Raw genomic sequence first — 19,192 nt, 5'->3', positions numbered from 1 at the left:
TTCATTTGGTACTGGAAAGATCAAGTTTACTTAACCTCATTAAAGACTGAACGTAATCCTGTTTTTGAACCCTAAGATACACATTGAAGGTCTCACTTTTGCTATGGTACAAAGTAAGAAATCAGTTCTCCAGTTGTTTGATGAAAAGTGGTTGTATTTCATTTTAATTTCTTTTTCTTTGACATTGAATGGGACTCACCTTTTGCACTCACCCGTCCAGTAACTGCTCACTGAGTGTTATCAAAAAGAAGGATTTCTTTCAGTGTCTGCTGTTATTCAATGCCAACCGTTTCAGAGGGCAACCCACTGAATTAATTTCCACTCTACCAAAAATATTCTCTGCTAACATCTCATAAAAAGTCAAGCCAAGCTCTACACCTTTCTTACTCGTTAGTGTTTCACCATTCAAAACGAGCCCGTGTTGTCGCCAGTGAGATTTTGTTATTCTGTCAACCCTGTGTCTCCGCTTTCATTCTTCTATTTATGTTTGCCCCCCACTCCCACTCCCACTCCCACCCCCTCCTCTAACTGTCTTCTCCATCTCTGCTGCCCTCTCTAGCTCGAGTGCTGGCTCGACTAATTAAAAGCTTTAATCAGAATTCATAATTAGCTCTAATCAGTTTCTCCTCCATCAATTCCTTGCATTCTTCCTCACGCGGTTGTTAAGGCTGAGACTCTTATGAAAAAGTAAATAGGCAACTCACCGTCTGTTCTCCTTCGTCCTGCTCTTAACGTCGAGCTGTTTGCGAAGTTTGGGTGAAAAGGAGAAGAGTGCAGTGTTTCGATGAAGACATGGGTGGTTGATTGCCAAAGTCCTGAAAACCATTTGGATTTGTTCTCTTTTTTAATTTTTTCTTCTTTTGCGTCATTCTCAACTTCTTGCATGTTTTGCCCTCGTGGCAAAACAGTCTGCCTCCTCAATTACAGCTCCCTCGTTTTTATCCACCTGCTTCATTACAGCTGAGGGCACAGCACACTAAACCACGCAACAGCTTCTTCGCTCTTTACTGCCGTCTGCCCACCTGAGCTCTCATCTGTTTGGATTAACACCTGACACAATGCAGTGCAGGAACAGAAAATAATTATACTGTTCATTATGCAAAAAGGCCCGAGCACAGCTAAGACCACAGGCTGCTGGTTTATGACAGTGTCTCGGTGCTTCTCTCATCACTGTTACGAACAAGGGAGAGGGTCCCAAGGAGCTGCTCTTTCTTGAATTTCAGCGGTGTGTATCATCGTCACTCCTGAGAGTCCTGACTGAGCGGAATGTTCCTGTTGTGCCTCTGTGTCAGCCTGCTGCTGTCTGAATGAGGAATTGTGGAAGAGAAATATAAGGAAGAACACAAAAGGAAACAAATAACAGTAGGCGTCAGTGGGAAAAGGAGAAAAGTGCTCGCACAATGATGAGGCTTTTCGTGTCTTCTCCGCTACCTGACCGTCACAAAATACACACCAGACCGCCAGGTACACAGCCGCACTCTGACACACACAGGTTACTGTAGGGCCATTATGATGACAGCGATTCTCCGGGAAGCCACACAGGCATTTGTCAGTTTTATGACGTACATTGTTCTCTGTGAGCAATTAGACTGATCATAGAGTGGTTACCTTGACGACCATAAATCCAGGTTACACAAGAGCATTCGGGTTATCGAGGGCACGGTGAAAATGTGGAGTTGGTGTCGTTTTTGTAAAGGTTGTATTTTGATGTGCCGCGTGACGTTCCGCAGGGTGAAGACAGAAATAAAAGGTGACACAGATGTCGGTGAAGGAACCTGTCTGCTTCAGTCACGAGGTTGATCACGCGCCTCGTCAGACCTCATTTCACCTTCAATTTTTTTTTTTTTTCTTTGTTTGGAATAACTCCATCAGGTAGATAAGGTACTTTTCACCATACTTATTACTGTGCAACAAAGTAGTATCAGAGACCCCTGAAGATGAGGTTAGCCAGCATATCCCTGGTGTTAATGAAAAGGTGATGGTTAAAGGGATGGGCTTGTGATCCTGCCGGTTTGATTCCCAGCCTTTACAGGTTTTCTGGTCATCTAGTTAAAGTGAGATCACCTGTGTGCTGTTGTTTTTTTTCTCCAGATACTGCAGTTTCCTTTGAGAGTCAAATCACACACAATAAGTATGAATGTGACTGTGAATGGTTACTTGTCTCTTTATACAGCCATGTGATGAATTGGAGAATTGTCCAGTTCGAAACCCCAACTTTACCCTAATGACTGCTGGGATTGGCTGTATCTTTGCCCATGGACCTAAGATTGACTTAGTCCTAGTGGATCTCTGTACAAGTATAATTATAATGTGTGTTTAGACAGGCAAACATCGGAATGAATCTCAGTTGAGCTTCATGCCTTTCCCCCCACTAACACTTCTGAGTGATGTGAAACACCACTGCTGTGTTTAAAATGGTCTAGACTTCTGCTGTAAAGCTGACGGCGCAGCACATTGCATTTCGTCTGCACCGTACACTCTCCATCGCCCCGCCCTCCTCACCCCTTCTCCTGCGTAAACCTTGCTTTCTCCATGGTTTTCCTCTAGGCTACTGAGACGGCTTTTCAGAAAATGTCAACTTGATTTACTGCGCAAATGTATTATTCCTCATCCAAAACCAATAAAGAGAGCTACACCCCGATCTCTTTTTGTCAAAGGAGACTTAGAAGTATGTTATTACTCAGCAATGCACTTCGTTTCTGTAGCTTCTCACGTAAGGTTGTTTTCCAAAGTTCGGCCCCAAAACCTCTGATGCAAGAACTCCCTTCCGTCAGGGGTGTGTTTTTTTTTTTTTTTTTTATGCAGCTAGTCTCATTGTGACAGACCGAATAACCTCGGAATAACCCGCAGTCTTCTGATGTGCGTAATCTTCGGCGACGAGAAGACCAATAAGTACCAGAAAATGTACCTACAGTCCACAGTTGGTTCCTTTTTTTTTACCAGATCCATAAATAAAATCTATTTGAGTGCAATAGAGAGTCAGTAGCTGTAATCCAACATAAGCTGCTCATTTACTGCCTCATGCAGCTCCAGGAGATCAATGTGCTTCCCTTTCTGAGGCATCGCTGAACACTGTTGTTTACATAACACCTTACAAAGACGTGTACAACATTTACAGGAGTAATGGGAAATAATGCAGGACTTTACTTTAAAAGATAACATCTGCTGCCTGTTAAAAACAAGTCAGATAGAAGCCACAGACCTTGACCAGGAGGCTGTCCAGGTCATTGACTGGGAAGACATGAGCAGACCTGGGAAGTTCAGGGAGGATAAACAGGAAGGAAGGGCAGACGACAAACTCTGTAAAACTGCTGGCTCCGTAAGAGCAGATTCCAAAAGCAGGACTGTATGTCCTGCACTGAAATGTTCAGTATACATTCCATACTGCATGGTATGGTTTGTTTTTGTAGGACTCACTCGAATATCTGTCCTTGACGTCTGCGTGTCCGTGTGCCTATCCTGTTACTCACAGTTGATCCCTGCAAGATCCCACAAAATCGTCCACATTCTCCGAAAGCCGTGAATAGGAGTTATACCAACCCTGAAGATTTTACATATTCAACATGTGATAAAACATTACAGGCTGCAGTCTTCTGCTCGGTTGACAGTTTATTGGGTACACTTATCCTAAACCTGTGCAGTTTAACAGAAGACAGATGCAGAGAGTCCTCCCTACGTGATGGTCATAATGCTCAGCTCTAGTTGATAGCGCTTCACGGATGTGTGTGAGTTGGTGTGTGTCTTGTCGTTTTACACGCCTCTCCTTCCGTTGCTGTTGTTCCACCGACACGTGTTTCCATTAAATTGTCATTTATTGTCCATGAAGTTTTTCTGGGTGACAGAAACACCTCTCGGTGTAATGCATATCATATACCCTGTGATTTATTGCACAACCTCTGCATCAGGCCGCATTAGTTTAAGACAGGTGGACATAATACACAGGCAATGGAGTGGAAAAGTAGTAGTACTTCTAGTTCCACCTTGACTCTGTGGCATTAAGATGCAACTTCGTTTTAATTAACTGAAAATGTAATGTCCGGAAAAGGGACAGGGGCTTCGAAGTAGGTACTTATTAGAAAGAATTGAATTATCTTAAAAATGCATCTATGCTTTTCCATAATTTGAAGCTCTTCAGTGTGCAATCTGAGTGCATTGTGGTATTCATATGTACGTCTTTGAGTTGTTTTTTTTTACCCAAGACTTCCTTTCAGTGCTTTTAATATGAAAATGATAAACAGAGATCTTTGAATTGGGAACAATGTAGGGCCAAAGAAATGAGTCAGACCAACTCAGACAGAAATGTGACATCTGCTATTGTTTAGTTCAACCATCTGAAAGAAGCCGAATAGTTCTTTCAAAGATAAAATAGCTGTGCCTACAGAGAGTACGATTCATTTATGTTTTGGTTTTTTTATTCATCTGAACAGAGTAATTGTGAATAAAAGAATAAATAATAGCAGTAATTATTTGTTTTTTCTTTTGTCCTTGAATACATTAGTTAGCACACATTGTGTTTTGTTGCTGTATATTTTAATGCAATAAAGACAAAGTATGATTCACAGCTTATATGAAATCATAGTACTCTATATAATTCTTCCAATGTAAATATTACCTCGTATGTGCAAGTTAGGTTCCAAAAGAGAAAAATATATATTTATACCAGTATCAGTACTTATATAAATATCTGGAACAAATGTATGTACATGTACTCAGGACCCATCCTGAAGAAGTAAAAGTGAAGGTACTCAGTATTACCTTCATTATTGGGACAACCTTATTTTTCCTTAATGGGCAGTAACCCAGAAACAGTGCGTTCATTAGATCCAAATACCAAACAGTCTAACATTTACAGACCCACAATATCAGATTTATTCAACTATAATTCTCTATTGAACATTTGTCTGAGGACAGTGAACATCACACTTCTGTTGCTCTGTGCAGCACGGTGCAAGAGTCGGAGTAAATCCTCAGATCGACGCACAACCCACAATCCCACAGTCTTAAATATTCAAATGTGCTTTTAATAAATGCATGAGTCCTGCACCTGTGGCCATTTTTGGAATGACAGCGCAGTCGTGATTACAGGTCTCACGCTGCCCATCCTCGAAGAGTGCACTGGGTTAGGACTTAAACTGAGGTGACGTGTTATATGTGAAATAATTAATACCAGCGCGCACCCCCCCCCCCCAACACTTGTGTATGGTACACTAAATGCCATCTAATGCCATCTTTAGAGATGTCTGTTTGTAGTGGTTCAGAGACAGTCAAGGGCCAAAGTAAAGGTCAGAACATCACAGAGGCCCAGTGAAGAGCTGACGAATGGGCCGAAGAGTGTGCACGTGTGCACGCTCTTCTTTGAGTCTGTATCCTGCTTACACTTTGAAAGAGCATTGGTTATGTGAGTCTTTGCAATGTGCTCTGTCAGATGTGCACACGTTGCGGTCTTAGCACTCATTTCCAGGGGTATTAGAGGCCTTATAACATGGTGGTCCATTAACAGCAGAATAATATCACAAGTTGACCCTTGACATTCTTAGCAGCTTATATCTCCCTGCTGATAGATGCAGGCTGGGGGTGTAGCCTCCTGTGCTGGAAATGAACTGACACGGAGGGAGAGAGGAGGACAGGAGGAGAAAAAAAAATCTCTCCATCTTAAGCTTCACCACAGCGAATTGCAGAGCAGCTCGGAAGAGGTGGGGGTCATGGGTGTAACAGGGAGAGAGAGAGAGCGAGAGAGAGACAGAGAGAAGCTTTCATACAGACTGTGTAGTGCGAGAGCGATGATGGGATAATTAGAGTGGGGAGAGAATTTCTTTTTTCTTTCTTTTACGAGGTTGATGTTAGGCCCCCACCGCCCCTTCTACCCCGTCGCCTCAAACCCAGCATGACAGCATCACATTCAACCAGATGACATCACCTGTTGATTTTAGTAGCACAGCTGCGGTGATGTATTACTCTTCCTATTTTCATAAAAATATTTTCCTTTATTCTGCCTGTGCATACCGCTCGCATTGTTGTTCATTCCTGATCCATTACTCATCCCTTTCTGTCTCACCATTGAACGTCGCCGATGGAAATTCCTCCTATTTTTAGCCATGCACCTACATGTGTTTCTGCGCCCTCCTGGCACAGTCCCACTGACTCTTCCAGTGATTAATAAAGCAGTGACACTTATTCATTTTGATCCGCTCCGGTGCCCCATATTTTGACCTTTCACCCCTACGCCCCTTGCCATCCGTCCTATTCCCACATTAGCTTGGTTTCCTCCCTCCCTCTTGCTGTGCCCTTCAGCGTCAGTAGTTTCCCATGAGACTGAACGGCGGCCTGACCAACCGTCCACCTTCAGATAACTCTATCTGGTGGGGCCGTCCTGTGCCTCTGAATTCTCCACGCCTTCCCTTCTCCATACGTCCACCTCCCATCACCCTCAGATGACTCAGAGCCCACCTGCCTCACAGCCGTGATCCATCAGCCCCTCTGAAGCACACACACACAATGGCTCTTTGTGTGCGCTCCGCGGGACGCACGCGTACAGTAACTGCTGCGGAGGACTAAAATGACAGCTTCACCCTTCTGGGATAGGCTAAACTGCTGTATGCATGTGTGTGTATGTGTGTGTGTGCATGCTCAAGGGTGTCCATGTACATGTAAATGCAGTTAGCTCTATAAATATGTATGGCAATGCATGGGGAGAGGTTGTGAATAAAACATGGGGGCAGGTGACGGTGGCGCTACTATACTCTTTATGGATGTTAATCTCTCAGGCTACTCTACTATCTGGCTGTGATTGTGGAGACTTGACAATATCCTGTTCAAATGTCACCGCAATCGGGGGGCTGTTGGAGTGATATGCACGGTGTTTCTCGTAAAGAATTCCATTAAAAGTAGAATAACTTAAAATTCTGTTCGCGTATAATTCATAAAAAAATTCAAAAATTCATTGAAACGTGGAAAATAAAATAAAAAGACAGACGAGAGTTCTGTCCAAATTCATGAAAGTCACTTATACCCAGGAGATAGCTTTCACTGTTAAAGACAATGCTATGGTAATTATAACACTCATAATAATGTTGACCTTCTATTGACCCTTGTTTTGTCATTGTCCAACCTGATTGTCATGACCAAGAGTTGTTAACATTTAGTAATTACTCTTATTTTGAGGAGGTGGCCGAGACATCGAGGGTCAAATTGAATCAATAATTACTGACAGGCAAGTCAACAGTGGTGCTGGTAATTACTAAATATTTAGCTCATTGTTTACACAACTTATTTATACAAGAATATGAAAATATACATGTAGGCTTTTCAAATACTGCGGCATAGAATACAATAGACCTAGGAACAACAAAAAACTTTTTTTAAACACTTTTTAGTAGGTCTTCTTTAATAGCAGCAAGTAAACGAAAACAACACTGTGTACGAACTGTACATATATATATATATTTTTCTCTTTATATGTTTGAATATTTGCATCTATATATGTCATCTAGCCAGTGATGTTGGAATTTGAACCTGGAATTCTTTAATATCCATTCCCTCCACAGTCTGCAGTTTGTTTGTTTTGTTTTTTTGATCCAGTTACAGGGATGTAAGTCTGACCAGAGTGAAGGTGTGAATGATAGTTGTTACAATAGAAGTACCTCAGTCTGTGGGTGTTTCCTCAAAGAAAACATCTCTTACTATAAAACTTTTTTTTTTTTAGTCCAGTTGAGCAATTTCTTTGAAACTGCATTTATACCAAGAGACGTTTGTGTCCCTCTGCTGACACTTTTGTTTAAGCCTCCCTGACCAGTTGTTACGGTTTTTCTCATTATATATTTGTTAATAACTACGACCAGCATAACCGTCTCATTATATATTTGTTAATAACTACGTTAGACCAGCATAACCATATGAACATCGAGCAAATATGTGTATTAAAATTCCACTTTTAGACAAAGGGCATTTCACATCTGCTTCAGACAATGGTCTTCCTTGATAAAGGCAGCTCGCCGGTGTCGCAGTCTTTGACAGCAGGTGAAAGAGACGTCAGTGGTAGTCTTCATTAGCCAGAGAGGGAGAACGAGTCCAGTTGTGCAAATATGATGAAGGCACGATAGAAAGAGTGGGAAAAATGGCCGGAAATGTTTTCATACTTATTAATACACAACGCCCACAGATGATAAGCTATCAAGCGAAATATACTTCACTGTAATTTCATGAAAGCACATTTACAGTATTGGTCTGTCTGCTCGGTGTTCCCGGCTGCTCATCTTAATGAAGTTCTACATTTTTTCCACTCAGACCTTAAAGAACATTTCATCTCCACAACAAAATGTCAACGCTAATTAATACAGTATATAGTAGCATACAATCTGACTCACAAAAGTGCAGCTTCTCATTAGGCCTTCAGGAAAAAGTCATAAACATGATTCTTTAGATTTTAACGTTGACATTTTGTACGATCGGGAGCTTTAAAATGAAGCCTGAAAAGCAATTTCAACTGAGCGGCTAAGTTTTTTTAGACCATTTCTCTTCACTTGAACACTTAAATAAAACAAATCCATGACCTTTCTCAGCTTCTACCAATGTGGCCATTAATTATATTACTGAATAGAAAATAGCACAGTTGTTCATTTGACGTTGGATAAAAAATTCATTTTCTTAATTAACTTTCACAGCAAACTTCTTTTTATTTATTCAAAGATTTTACCATTATCTTCTACATAATGTTGTTCGGTAGATTAAAAAAAAGAAAGAAAACAGAAGGACTTTAAGTGAGAACAAGAAAAGCTACAAATGAGCCAAAGTGTCCTGTCAGTGAGAGGACTGAAATGAGGGATGGTGGGAAACTCCCTGTGGACGCAGATGATATACTACTCTAATGAGTTGCTTGGGTTTGATATGGTTTCCCCAACCACTCAGACACTAAGCCAACATTTAATGCACGATGTTGTAGACTGTTTACCTTCCTTTCCGTCTCCTTCCTCCTTCCTTCAGTTAGACTCGTCTCTGACTGTGCTGCTGCCTATCAGACATGACAGTAGCAGCTGGCTGCTGACAAAACCACTGCCAGAAAAAAAAACTGCACGTTATCTGTATGTTTGTGTTCATTTATCCAACTTGTAATTTATGACAGAAACATTTGTGTGGGGGGGTTAAGATGAAAACTAAAACCACAAATTAATAGGAATAAGAAAGATAAGAAATCTGGCAGTCACGATGTCCACGGATTTGATCATGTAAATTGTAGGAACATATTTGGACTAGTTAAGTTAATAATAAGTAAAAATAAAATAATAAAAAGTTAATTAGTTATATAAAAGTTAATCTGAATAAGCTATTAGATAGCAATTGTCATTTTAACACTACTATATGTGTATTGATGAATAAAGGTATAGCACAATGATAAATATATAATAAATAAAAATAAAAAGTATAATACATTTTAATGACCAATAAATTCATCTAGTATATATAACCATGACAAGCCATCCCTAAATTTTGTCAAGTAAAATAATTGTATATTTAAAAATATATAAAATGTATTTTATGTTTCGTTGATTAGCTTTAAACTAAAATTCAATGAGTCATTTTAAATACATTGGAACTAAGTTAGAACTAAACCAAAAGTCCAAGACTGCGAGTGAATCGTGTGGTCGAATATAAGGCCTGTTATTTGTGTTATTTTGTTTGCTCCACATCAAAAGACTGCAGCATTGATTTTAATGTTGTGTAGCCCCAGTGATTTGATTCCCTGGTGGGTGGTGGGTTACCAAGGGTAGGATTGAGAAAAGAGCAATGAAGAGTAATATTACTACAGAGATGGATGTGGACATTTGCTTCAAGCAGCTGTCTACTTTGGTGGGTTTCTGTCTGACTCACTGAACACAAGACAAGCTTTGTATTTGCTTTTCTCACCCGATCCTGACCCATATACTGTAGCAGCGTCCCCCTGTATACTGCCTCTTGGCACTTTAATTATATGTGGGTAATTTAAAAAAGGCGGATGTTTTACCGCTGTGTCTCCAACCCCTCAGAATCCTGCAGGAATCATTTAAAGCTGTGGACGTGTTTGTGATTTTGGCACCGTTCTACATGGTCTCCCCGACCCCGACGGCCAGTGTCCCCCCCCCTCACCTTTCCCCTCTTGTCTGGTCTCATTGATTAAAAGCACATATTCCCATCTTTTCCATCTGTCCGGCCATACCTCCTGTTGCAGTATTGAGTTTTGTCCTAGTTTTGAAGTAGAGAGGGGGGGAAAAAATATCCCAGATGGGGACACTCATCCTCTACTCCCAAAATCCCAACCCAAATATGTATTTTTAGATTTTCAGTAGAGCGGGCCTAAGCATTCTCTTAGCTGATGTCTGTCTCGCCTGTTCCTTTTAGAACCTGTTTAATTCTACTCACAAATAATGTTAACTCGTGGTTTCTGTTGGATTGCCTCACCTACCTTTTCTTTTCTTTGAATCATCAAATAAAAAAATAAAAGAGAAGACTTGAAATGCCAATATGAAGCAGAGGTTTGGTTTGGAGTGTTCTGCCAGAGTCACACTGGTTTGGAGGTACTGCTCAGTTTAGCAACTCCGCTGGTCAGAGGATAAAAGCTTTAATTTGAAGAGACCACAAAGACGTTTGCTGCAGACCAACAGCACCCAGAGGACTGATCCAGACTGGGTCCAAACTGGGTCCATTGGTTTAAATGATCAGAGCTGATGACACAGAGGGAAGCCAGTACTGACACAAACAGGAGCCCAAATGTTACACACTGTTTGTTCTGAATGGACTCCAAAATCCGCAAGACGCAAGAGGCATGGGAAGAGATTTCAACAGATCAGGGAAAGGGAGAGAAGACATAGGATACGAGTCGGAGTCGTAGCAAGGGAACGGGTGAGAAGTGGAGCGGAAATGAGTTGTGAAAAAGGGGGGAGAGGAGGAGCTGGCATGGAAGCCAGAAATGGAACATCTTCACATAGTTGTTAGGAGAAGTGTTTAGGGTATTGTCAATGGTAAAAACATTAGAAATAACAACCTGATCTAGGATTAGATATGTGTGTGTGTATACGTGTGAAGGAGGATAAAGTTTAAAGAGAGAGTACTACTCATCTCAGGAGAGGAAAGAGAAGGGGAAAGCAAATGTAATGACAGACTTCTCAGGAATAGAGAAATATATTTTTCCTAAAAAGCAGAGTAAAGGTTTGGGAAGGGGTAGATGTAGGTAGAAAGAAAAGAAGAAAAAAAATGAAAAGAAGGAAAACCAGAACACTGGAGAGAGTTAATGTAGCTCTCAGTCTGTTCAAACTGTGATTGCCTTTTGATTCAAATCCAGCCTTTGTTCCAACTTCCATCTCCAGTGAGGAAGAACGTGTCAGGAAAAGCATTAGATGCAGTAAGGTTTTCAAAAAGACCTCCTGCTATTCTTTTACATTCTGATCCTTTGTTTAACTTCACCAGGTCTACATACCTTAATACATTTAATTGAGGTTGGAACATTGGCAACTGATTATTTCTTATTGCCACTACACGTTTGTTTTTGTTGTTTAATTGTTTTGTTTTTAATTGTCCCGCAAACTGAGATATTCTTGCACTTTCTGGTGAATGTTAAAAATCTGTTTTCATTTGCAGAGATTTTATGAACACTTAGGGCCAGTTGTCATCTCTGAGGTGTGACTGATGTTCATCTAACTACATCCATGAGTCAATCATAGGCTTACCCATCAGCATATCTATCAGCTCCCAAAATAAGCTTTAGTCGTGAACAAGTGAAATTCCTTCTGCCTATGGGGGCAATGTTCAACCACAAGGTCATTTTTTAAATTTATTTAGGTTGCATTATAGTTATGTTTGGAGAAAGAAATGTATTTATAACGAACTCATGGGTGTTGTATTATTTTGATGACTTATATTTTACTTTAATCCGACTTTCATTCTGACTCCGCCAGTGTAAACATGGAGAATATTTATAGATATTGACTCTGGAGGTGCTATGTAAGGTCTGGACAACGTGGGGAAGGTCGAGGTCAAGGAAGACCTCCTGTGGTCTGGGTAGAAAAAAAGCAGATGTTGTGGTGTGCTCTGGTTAAAGAAAAAACCTTTCTTCACAAATCCCATGACTGAGCGGTTTCCCACCCAGTTCCCAGGGGGGCTCGTTTAACCGCAGCACAAGCCATCTTTTTATGAATCACCTGTAAAGTGTGTCGCAGCTCGTTACTGACCAGACTGACCGGGATGTGGAGCTCAGGAGTCCCGGGAGGGGAACACACGAGTCAATGACTTGTCTCGTGAGGGTTACGACCTCTGAGGTCGTGCACTTCCACTCTTAACTGCAAAAATCAAACACACGGTATTTTATTGTGTTAGTATTTGTGTGTGAGTGTCAGAAGTGCCTGTGATGTCATTACGTGTTGTTTGTATTTTAATTTGGCGTAAACAGTTTTAATATTTGTCTTCTGTGAGCGGTAATTTGATGTGTGATGTGTGTTTTTGTGTACGTTTGAAGAGTTTGAGACAGAGCCAGTGCAATCGGAGGAGTGCACGCTGTGTGTTTATGCTATCTGCTGTAAGTGTGTTGCAGATAGTGCTGTTGATGGCTATCTTTCGGAGAGCAATGTATTGATTTGACTGGGGTAAATAATTGGTCAGGGCTACGGCCTGTCATGTTTGGACTGATTGCTGAGCATTGGTGGTCTGGAGCAGTTATCTCCCCACATATCCCTCTCTGATCCTGGCCAAGCCTCCCTACTCTATCTGTACCTTTATTGATTAGGACCCTATATGACCATTTTACAGCCCTCAATCTGGGCAATAATCCTTGTTCCAGAACCCTGTGTTACCTGCCCTGAACTTCTTGTTTTATTGTGGTAGAATTTAGGGAGGTGTGAAGTTAAATTTAAAGAAGAAAAAAAAAACAGAGAGAATGAGGGGCATACAGAATGAGGACATTTTGAGGGGTCACATGAAACACAGGCCGACATAGTCTGTCCTATTTTCCCTTGTCAGTAGATCTACATTATTTTAACTAACTTATCAGATAGATGGGGAGGGTGGGAGAGAGGACATGTGTGCGGTCAAATTCATTTTCAGTACGTAAAGGATCTATAAAAGGGACAATATTATGCCATTGCGTTTTTTACCCTTTTCCTATATAATTATAGTCATGTGTTACACATGCAACTGGTGAAATATAACAATACATGTAGCGTTGATAAAGACTACAATACTATATCTAATCCTGTATGGTCTTTGTAGTACTGAAAGCCTCCCTATAGCCAGGTAGACTTGGCCTAAATCATCACAGTAAAGGGAAAAAAAACCCACCTAAAGTCAAGAGTGTGTAGTATCTGGGGTGTGCATGTACCACTGTGAGGCCTAACGGTCAGGACTGACAGCAGCTGGCCCACATGCTGCCATGTCTCTCTGGGTCACTGAGCCAGGGCGCCAGAAGAACATCAGCGACCCCGCTCGACAGGATTGGTGAACTGCAGCATCAAATGACCACGGACAGTGGAGATTATAATCACCAGCATATGTCTTCTTTGTAGGAAACGAAAGCGTTCGTTTGCTCCAAGAGGACCTAAATTATATTTAGGTATATATTATTATATAGTTCATATATGTTATGTATAATACATTTTAATTGCAGGCTTTTGCACACCTCCGTGTCATGTTTTAGACATGTTAACATATTAAAGATTACTTTTATTCTGGTTTTGTCACTGATACGTGCAATATGTAAGTTTAAGGTAAAACAATTTAACATTTATTTTCTAAAGGCAAAAGAAAGCAATATGAAATAGATCGACTACTACCCTCATGGATACACTCTCATAAGGAGAGTGTACTATTTTTTTTAACATGGCAAGCCATATTGCAAGTGTCAAACTCAAGGCCCAGGTGCCAAATGCCACCCGCCAAACGATTCTGTGTGGCCAGCAGGAGCTTAAAAAACATTTAGTAAAGTCCATGCAGCAGAGTTTAACCTATGAAATTAAAGTTGTTTTTTATTACACAGCAATGGACACTATTTGTAGCTTGAATACATAATAATCAATTGCAGAAACATGTATTAGTCTATTAGTTTATCTTTAAATAAAGAAGGTAAATGGATATGACTGAATTTTCTTTAAATGAAGTAAATTATTTTAGATTTAGTACATTTGTTCACTGTGTCCCACTGTGGCTCGCTACCAAATGACCTATGGACTGGTACTGGTCTGTGGACCGGGGGTTGGGGACCCCTGATCTATACAATCTCCCATTTACAACCGGCCCTTCAAGGGGAACTGTATTGCTGATGTGGTCCCCTGTAAAAGTGAGTTTGACACCCTGACCATATTGGCAGTGCTTTCACATTAGCCTACAGTAGTTAAAGTAATGAACTTTAATTTTTAAATGATAACTCAAGTTACCTTAGATGCTAAGATATGATACTTGTGAAGGATAATGGAAAAAAAACAGCATGTCACCAAATCAATTGATGTAACTGTCCCTGTTACAATGTTTTCTTTTTAACCTTTCAAACTAATGTGACTAAAAGTGACTGCAACACGAGTGTAACAAAAAATTTAGGTTTGTGGGAAAAACAATTTGAAATGGTGATTGTTTTATTCCATATTATTGGGGTTTCAATAGGTATGGATTAGTAAATACTATCAACTGTAGTTTGCCATTATAAACACTAGTGATTTGATTTAACGTATAGCTAATTATTGGCGTTTGACTTCTAAAAAGTAAAACCCATTTTAAACGCTTTGGTTGCACTGCTCTTTAAACATATGGTGGGAAACCACTGTTGTTTCCTCTCGTAGGAGTCGCGATGACAACCGTTGGCTTGTGAGGACTTCCGGTGAACCGGTGAACTTCCTCTGTGCCGTGCCACGTCTGAGCTCCATCCCAGGTCTACTTCCTCTGGAGTTGAATAATCAACGAGAAAAGCGGCAGCAGCGGAGGGATACAGCTGGATAACTTAACGGTAAATTATCAACAAAAAAGTATTTTCTCTACCGTCGCGGAAGGAAAAACAAAACAATAACAGCAGAAGCGTCACGTTACGCGGAGCTGCAGCAGCGGACAGACAGATGGTTCCAGTCACTGCTCTCACCGTCTCGGAAAATCTTTGCGCCTCTTAAGTTTTCTAAAGACCAAAACCAACCACGCCTATCATTTCACAGTTCCATCCGTTTGTTCAGCACGTAACGACAGAAAGGGCTTTAATAAACCTTGTTATCAAACGTCAGTTGGGGAGATAATAAGTAAGTTGTCGCCTGGCGAGGAATTTACAAATGACGTTTAGTGGCGTGGCTCTATAGCAGGGGTGTCAAACATACGGCCCGGGGGCCAAAACCGGCCCTAGGCAGTTCAATATGGCCCACAAAAAATACACAAATACTTCATGTTCACATCATGATATATATTTTTTAAATTATATTTCATTACATATGAATGAATAATAATAAATATCTAATATACTTCTTTTCATGAAAAGAAAGGGGGAAAACATTTTTAATTATAGTTCATTATGTTATGTGGTCCGGCCCACTTGACATCTAATTACATTGTATGTGGCCCGTGAACCAAAATGAGTTTGACACCCCTGCTCTATAGGAACATATACGTTTTACTGCTAACAGTGTAGCTTGAGGCTCTGTTTTATGATGTTGCTTTAAGTCAAACATGAGTAGGACAGTGACAGTGTGGCTCTTGCACTGTGGAAAAAGGTCCAGACAATAAGTAATAGATTGGGTTAACCCAGGCATGGGCAAACTGTGGTCCAGGGACCAGAAGTGGCCCATTCAGATTTTTAATCTGGCCCGCCAAACTTTTCCAAATTATATAAATTATTTATATTATCATTATACTTCTGCCTTTTCCCCTGCAATTCCCATGTTTTGCACGTATTTCGAAATAAAAGTGTTAGCTGCAATAATTAATGTGTGAAGTTAATCAGTTCAAAATGCAAACATATTTTAACACGTGTAGCATGACTTTCAGTGTACTGTACTTCCAATAACTCCACTGTCAGTTCAAAATGCAAACATATTTTAACATGTGTAGCATGACTTTCACTGTACTTCCAATAACTCCACTGCCCCCGTCCATTACAGTTGCTCTAATACACAGTCAATGCACATGTTGGCATTTACACAAACTTTAAAGGTCAAAGTTGTTATCATAATAAGCTTAAAATAATACATCCACACCCAGTATATGTTTGCATGGGCTTCAACTACAGGTGAGACACTGATTTTTGGAAGATCTGCCTCATCGAATACACGACTGTAACTGCCAAATAGATCTTTAAAACCTGTAGACTGATTAATATTGTTGAGGATCTGTGCTTCACCAAAGTTTTAAGAGACTTTGAATGACGATACACAAAGTAGTTGTTTGACAGCCCAAGCAAAAATATTTTGTATAATAATGTCAGGAAACATTTTGTTGATGATCCTGTAGCACATATATTTCATTAACATACTCAGATTTTCTTTCACCAAGTGTAATTTACCAAACTGACGTAATTAGGAACTAGAACTAGTTGCCAAGACTATAGGATGTTACCAACTTTTTTTAGTCCAGTCCCATGCAAGTAGCAAACTTGGCTGAGGAGACAATGGGATCAACTTATGGGGCTTCACCTTTGCAACCAGTTGGCTACATCAATTTCCTATGTTAGATCTGTGATCCAATGAGCAGCAGTCCACCAGCAGCTGCATTTATTATCGAGAGTGTGATAGAATGTTTAACCAAACGGTATCTAGCCTTTGCCATGCATTTTGATATGCTACAAATTACAGCTGAATTTTGTTTAAGAAAACCTGGTCAAACATACATACAAAAACTACAATAAATAGAAACCTTTAATGAATGTCATTTGATTGAAAGCAGCTGGCAAAGAAGTTAAGTCATACTTTGTCCTGTAAGTTGCACATTTAACAAGTTTTGACTTCTGGTCAGTTGCAGCCAAGGACAACGCTGGTTGCAGTGAATATTGACTGCGACCTGTGAACTGGGACACATTTATGGACAGGAGAATTTGCTGTAGGTCAAATCAAGCATTACCCGAGGATTGATTAAACTGACCTAGTCTTTGATATGCTTAATGTTTCTGACAGGTCTTAATCTTATTAAAATTAAATTCAGACCAATTAAATTTGACTGAAGACCACTTTTTAGATTTCAATTTGAAGATATTTGCATAACTGACAGTTCCGTTCTGCCATGACAACCCCAGGTGCCAAATATTTTTTATCAAGTGATGCCTTTTCTCCAAGTCTCTAATGCAATCTTAACCTGAACCTAAATTCCCCAGACTGTTTATAAGAGGTTTAGCAGTATTTAATCTGCCCAGTTTAGCAGTTATAGAGGAGTCTCGCAGTGTATCATCAGTATTTCTGTCCACGATGATTCAAGCAACTTCACAGTGGGCAGCTGAAGAGAGTTTCTCAATTTATCTGACAGACATTTAAGCACTTTTCATTTTCCACTAGAAGAATTTGTCTGTTATCAGCAGTGAAGGCCCTTTTACTTATTTTAAATCTTGGTTGTTTTTTTTTAGCGTCATTCTATGTCTTCCTTTTTGTAACTTATATTAGCTCATGGTAACCGATGGTGACGACAGACCTTCAATGTGTTTCAAAGCATGAATGCAATTCGAAAAAGCAACTGAGAGGTTTACATGTAGAATGTGTAGACATCAATGACATCTGATGAGTTCTCACATAGCTATTTATACAACATATACAGTATCTTAAGTATACAAAGATATATACACATGTATTGTTATCATGTATTGTTATCATCTCTTTACAGGATACGAGTAAACATGTGTTGTTGAACGACAAGCCACAATGATGACAACATATCCATAATGTTGATGATATTGCTGAATAGTAGTGTATTAATATTCATTTTAGTTTTTTTTTTCTCAGATTTGCCATGCTGCCAAGACTTCCTGTGTGTCTCCTCATTTCTTTACCAGTGCTCCTTGTACAGGGCAGTTCTTCCATCAAAGGTTCTGCTCCAGCCAGTCCTCCTCCTACTCCTTCCCCTTTTGGTGACCCCACCTGGGCTCTGGGCCTTAAGTTGTACCAGTCCCTTCGCTCTGACGTGAGCTCAGTCAACACACTGTTTTCACCTCTACTTGTGGCCTCCTCTCTAGGAGCACTGGGAACAGGTGCTTCAGGCACCACTGCCAGCGAGTTCCAGGATCTCTTGGGGGTTTCTTCTTTTGCTAAACATAGTTCCCAGACCAGAGAACTCTTGTCCAGTGCATTAAACAGTTTTGTAGTCTCAAATTTGACCAGCTTTCACCTGCACACATCCTCAGCTGTGTTTTCTAAGCTGGTCCCTGCGGTCAGCCCGGCGTTTGTGAAGGACAGCAAGGCCAAGTTCAGACTGCAGCATCAACCGCTTGGGAAAGGGGATTCCAAGGCTGACCTGGAGCTGCTTCAAGGCTGGGTTAAAGAGGGACTTGATGGGCTGGAAGGAGCTCCTTTGGAGGGAGAAATCAAGGCCGGAGCTGGAGCTCTGATACTAGTGAATGCCGTGCATTTTAAAGGTTAGTCAAACATTAGAATAGAAACACCAGATAAAAGTACAAGGACTGTGTAGTAAATGGGTATTTTCAATCCCATCAGTAGTTGTAAATGGTTGGTTCATGGGCCACTAGAAAAGTGATATCCAACCTTTTTTGCACCAGGGACCAGTTTTATGTCGGACAATTTTTTCCACAGACTAGCGGCGAATACTGTATATTTCTATGAGACATAACAAGTTAAATATATATCATTTAATTATAAGACATATAATTCCAATCGTATTATTACCCTCAAATATTCACAGGGGAGTGGACAGAAGTTAACTTTTTAAAAATAAAATGCAGCCACTGTGCAGACTGATGTTCTTACGTGTATATTGTTATATTATCATTTTCTTAAATGTTATATAAATTCTCCTCAAAAAATACAAAAGGGTTCCCTTTTTAATCGCTGAGACAAAAATTAGAGCCCTTGTTTCATTCTGCCCAAAGCAGTCAAAACTGCAGTGAATTATAAAGTCAGCTGAATATTTCATTACGGAGCAGATGCGTTGGACTACCAGGCTGGAAGTAGAGATATAATGTAGAAGGTTGGCTGCAAAAGTGCTTCTGAAATCGACCGGGGTGGTGTNNNNCACACAGGTGTGCTTTGTAATACTGGAGTCATTTGGAACA

At 40.4% G+C, this 19,192-nt stretch overlaps 1 protein-coding gene across 1 annotated transcript in view; it reads left to right on the top strand.

Moving 5' to 3' along the window:
* Positions 1-19,192, top strand: part of serpinh2 (serine (or cysteine) peptidase inhibitor, clade H, member 2) — a 145,265-nt gene that overhangs the window by 88,840 nt on the left and 37,233 nt on the right. Inside the window, exons 5-6 of the mRNA XM_008327079.3 lie at positions 14,790-14,953; positions 17,910-18,538. Coding sequence (XP_008325301.1) covers positions 17,917-18,538 — 622 coding nt within the window. The 5' untranslated portion in view covers positions 14,790-14,953; positions 17,910-17,916. The remainder of the gene's footprint in view (positions 1-14,789; positions 14,954-17,909; positions 18,539-19,192) is intronic.

Source organism: Cynoglossus semilaevis, chromosome 1 (genome assembly GCF_000523025.1).
Source record: "Cynoglossus semilaevis isolate Cse_v1.0 chromosome 1, Cse_v1.0, whole genome shotgun sequence".
NCBI lineage: Eukaryota > Metazoa > Chordata > Actinopteri > Pleuronectiformes > Cynoglossidae > Cynoglossus > Cynoglossus semilaevis.
The sequence above is the reverse complement of the archived record's forward strand: the minus strand, read 5'-3'. Positions and strand labels throughout refer to the sequence as shown.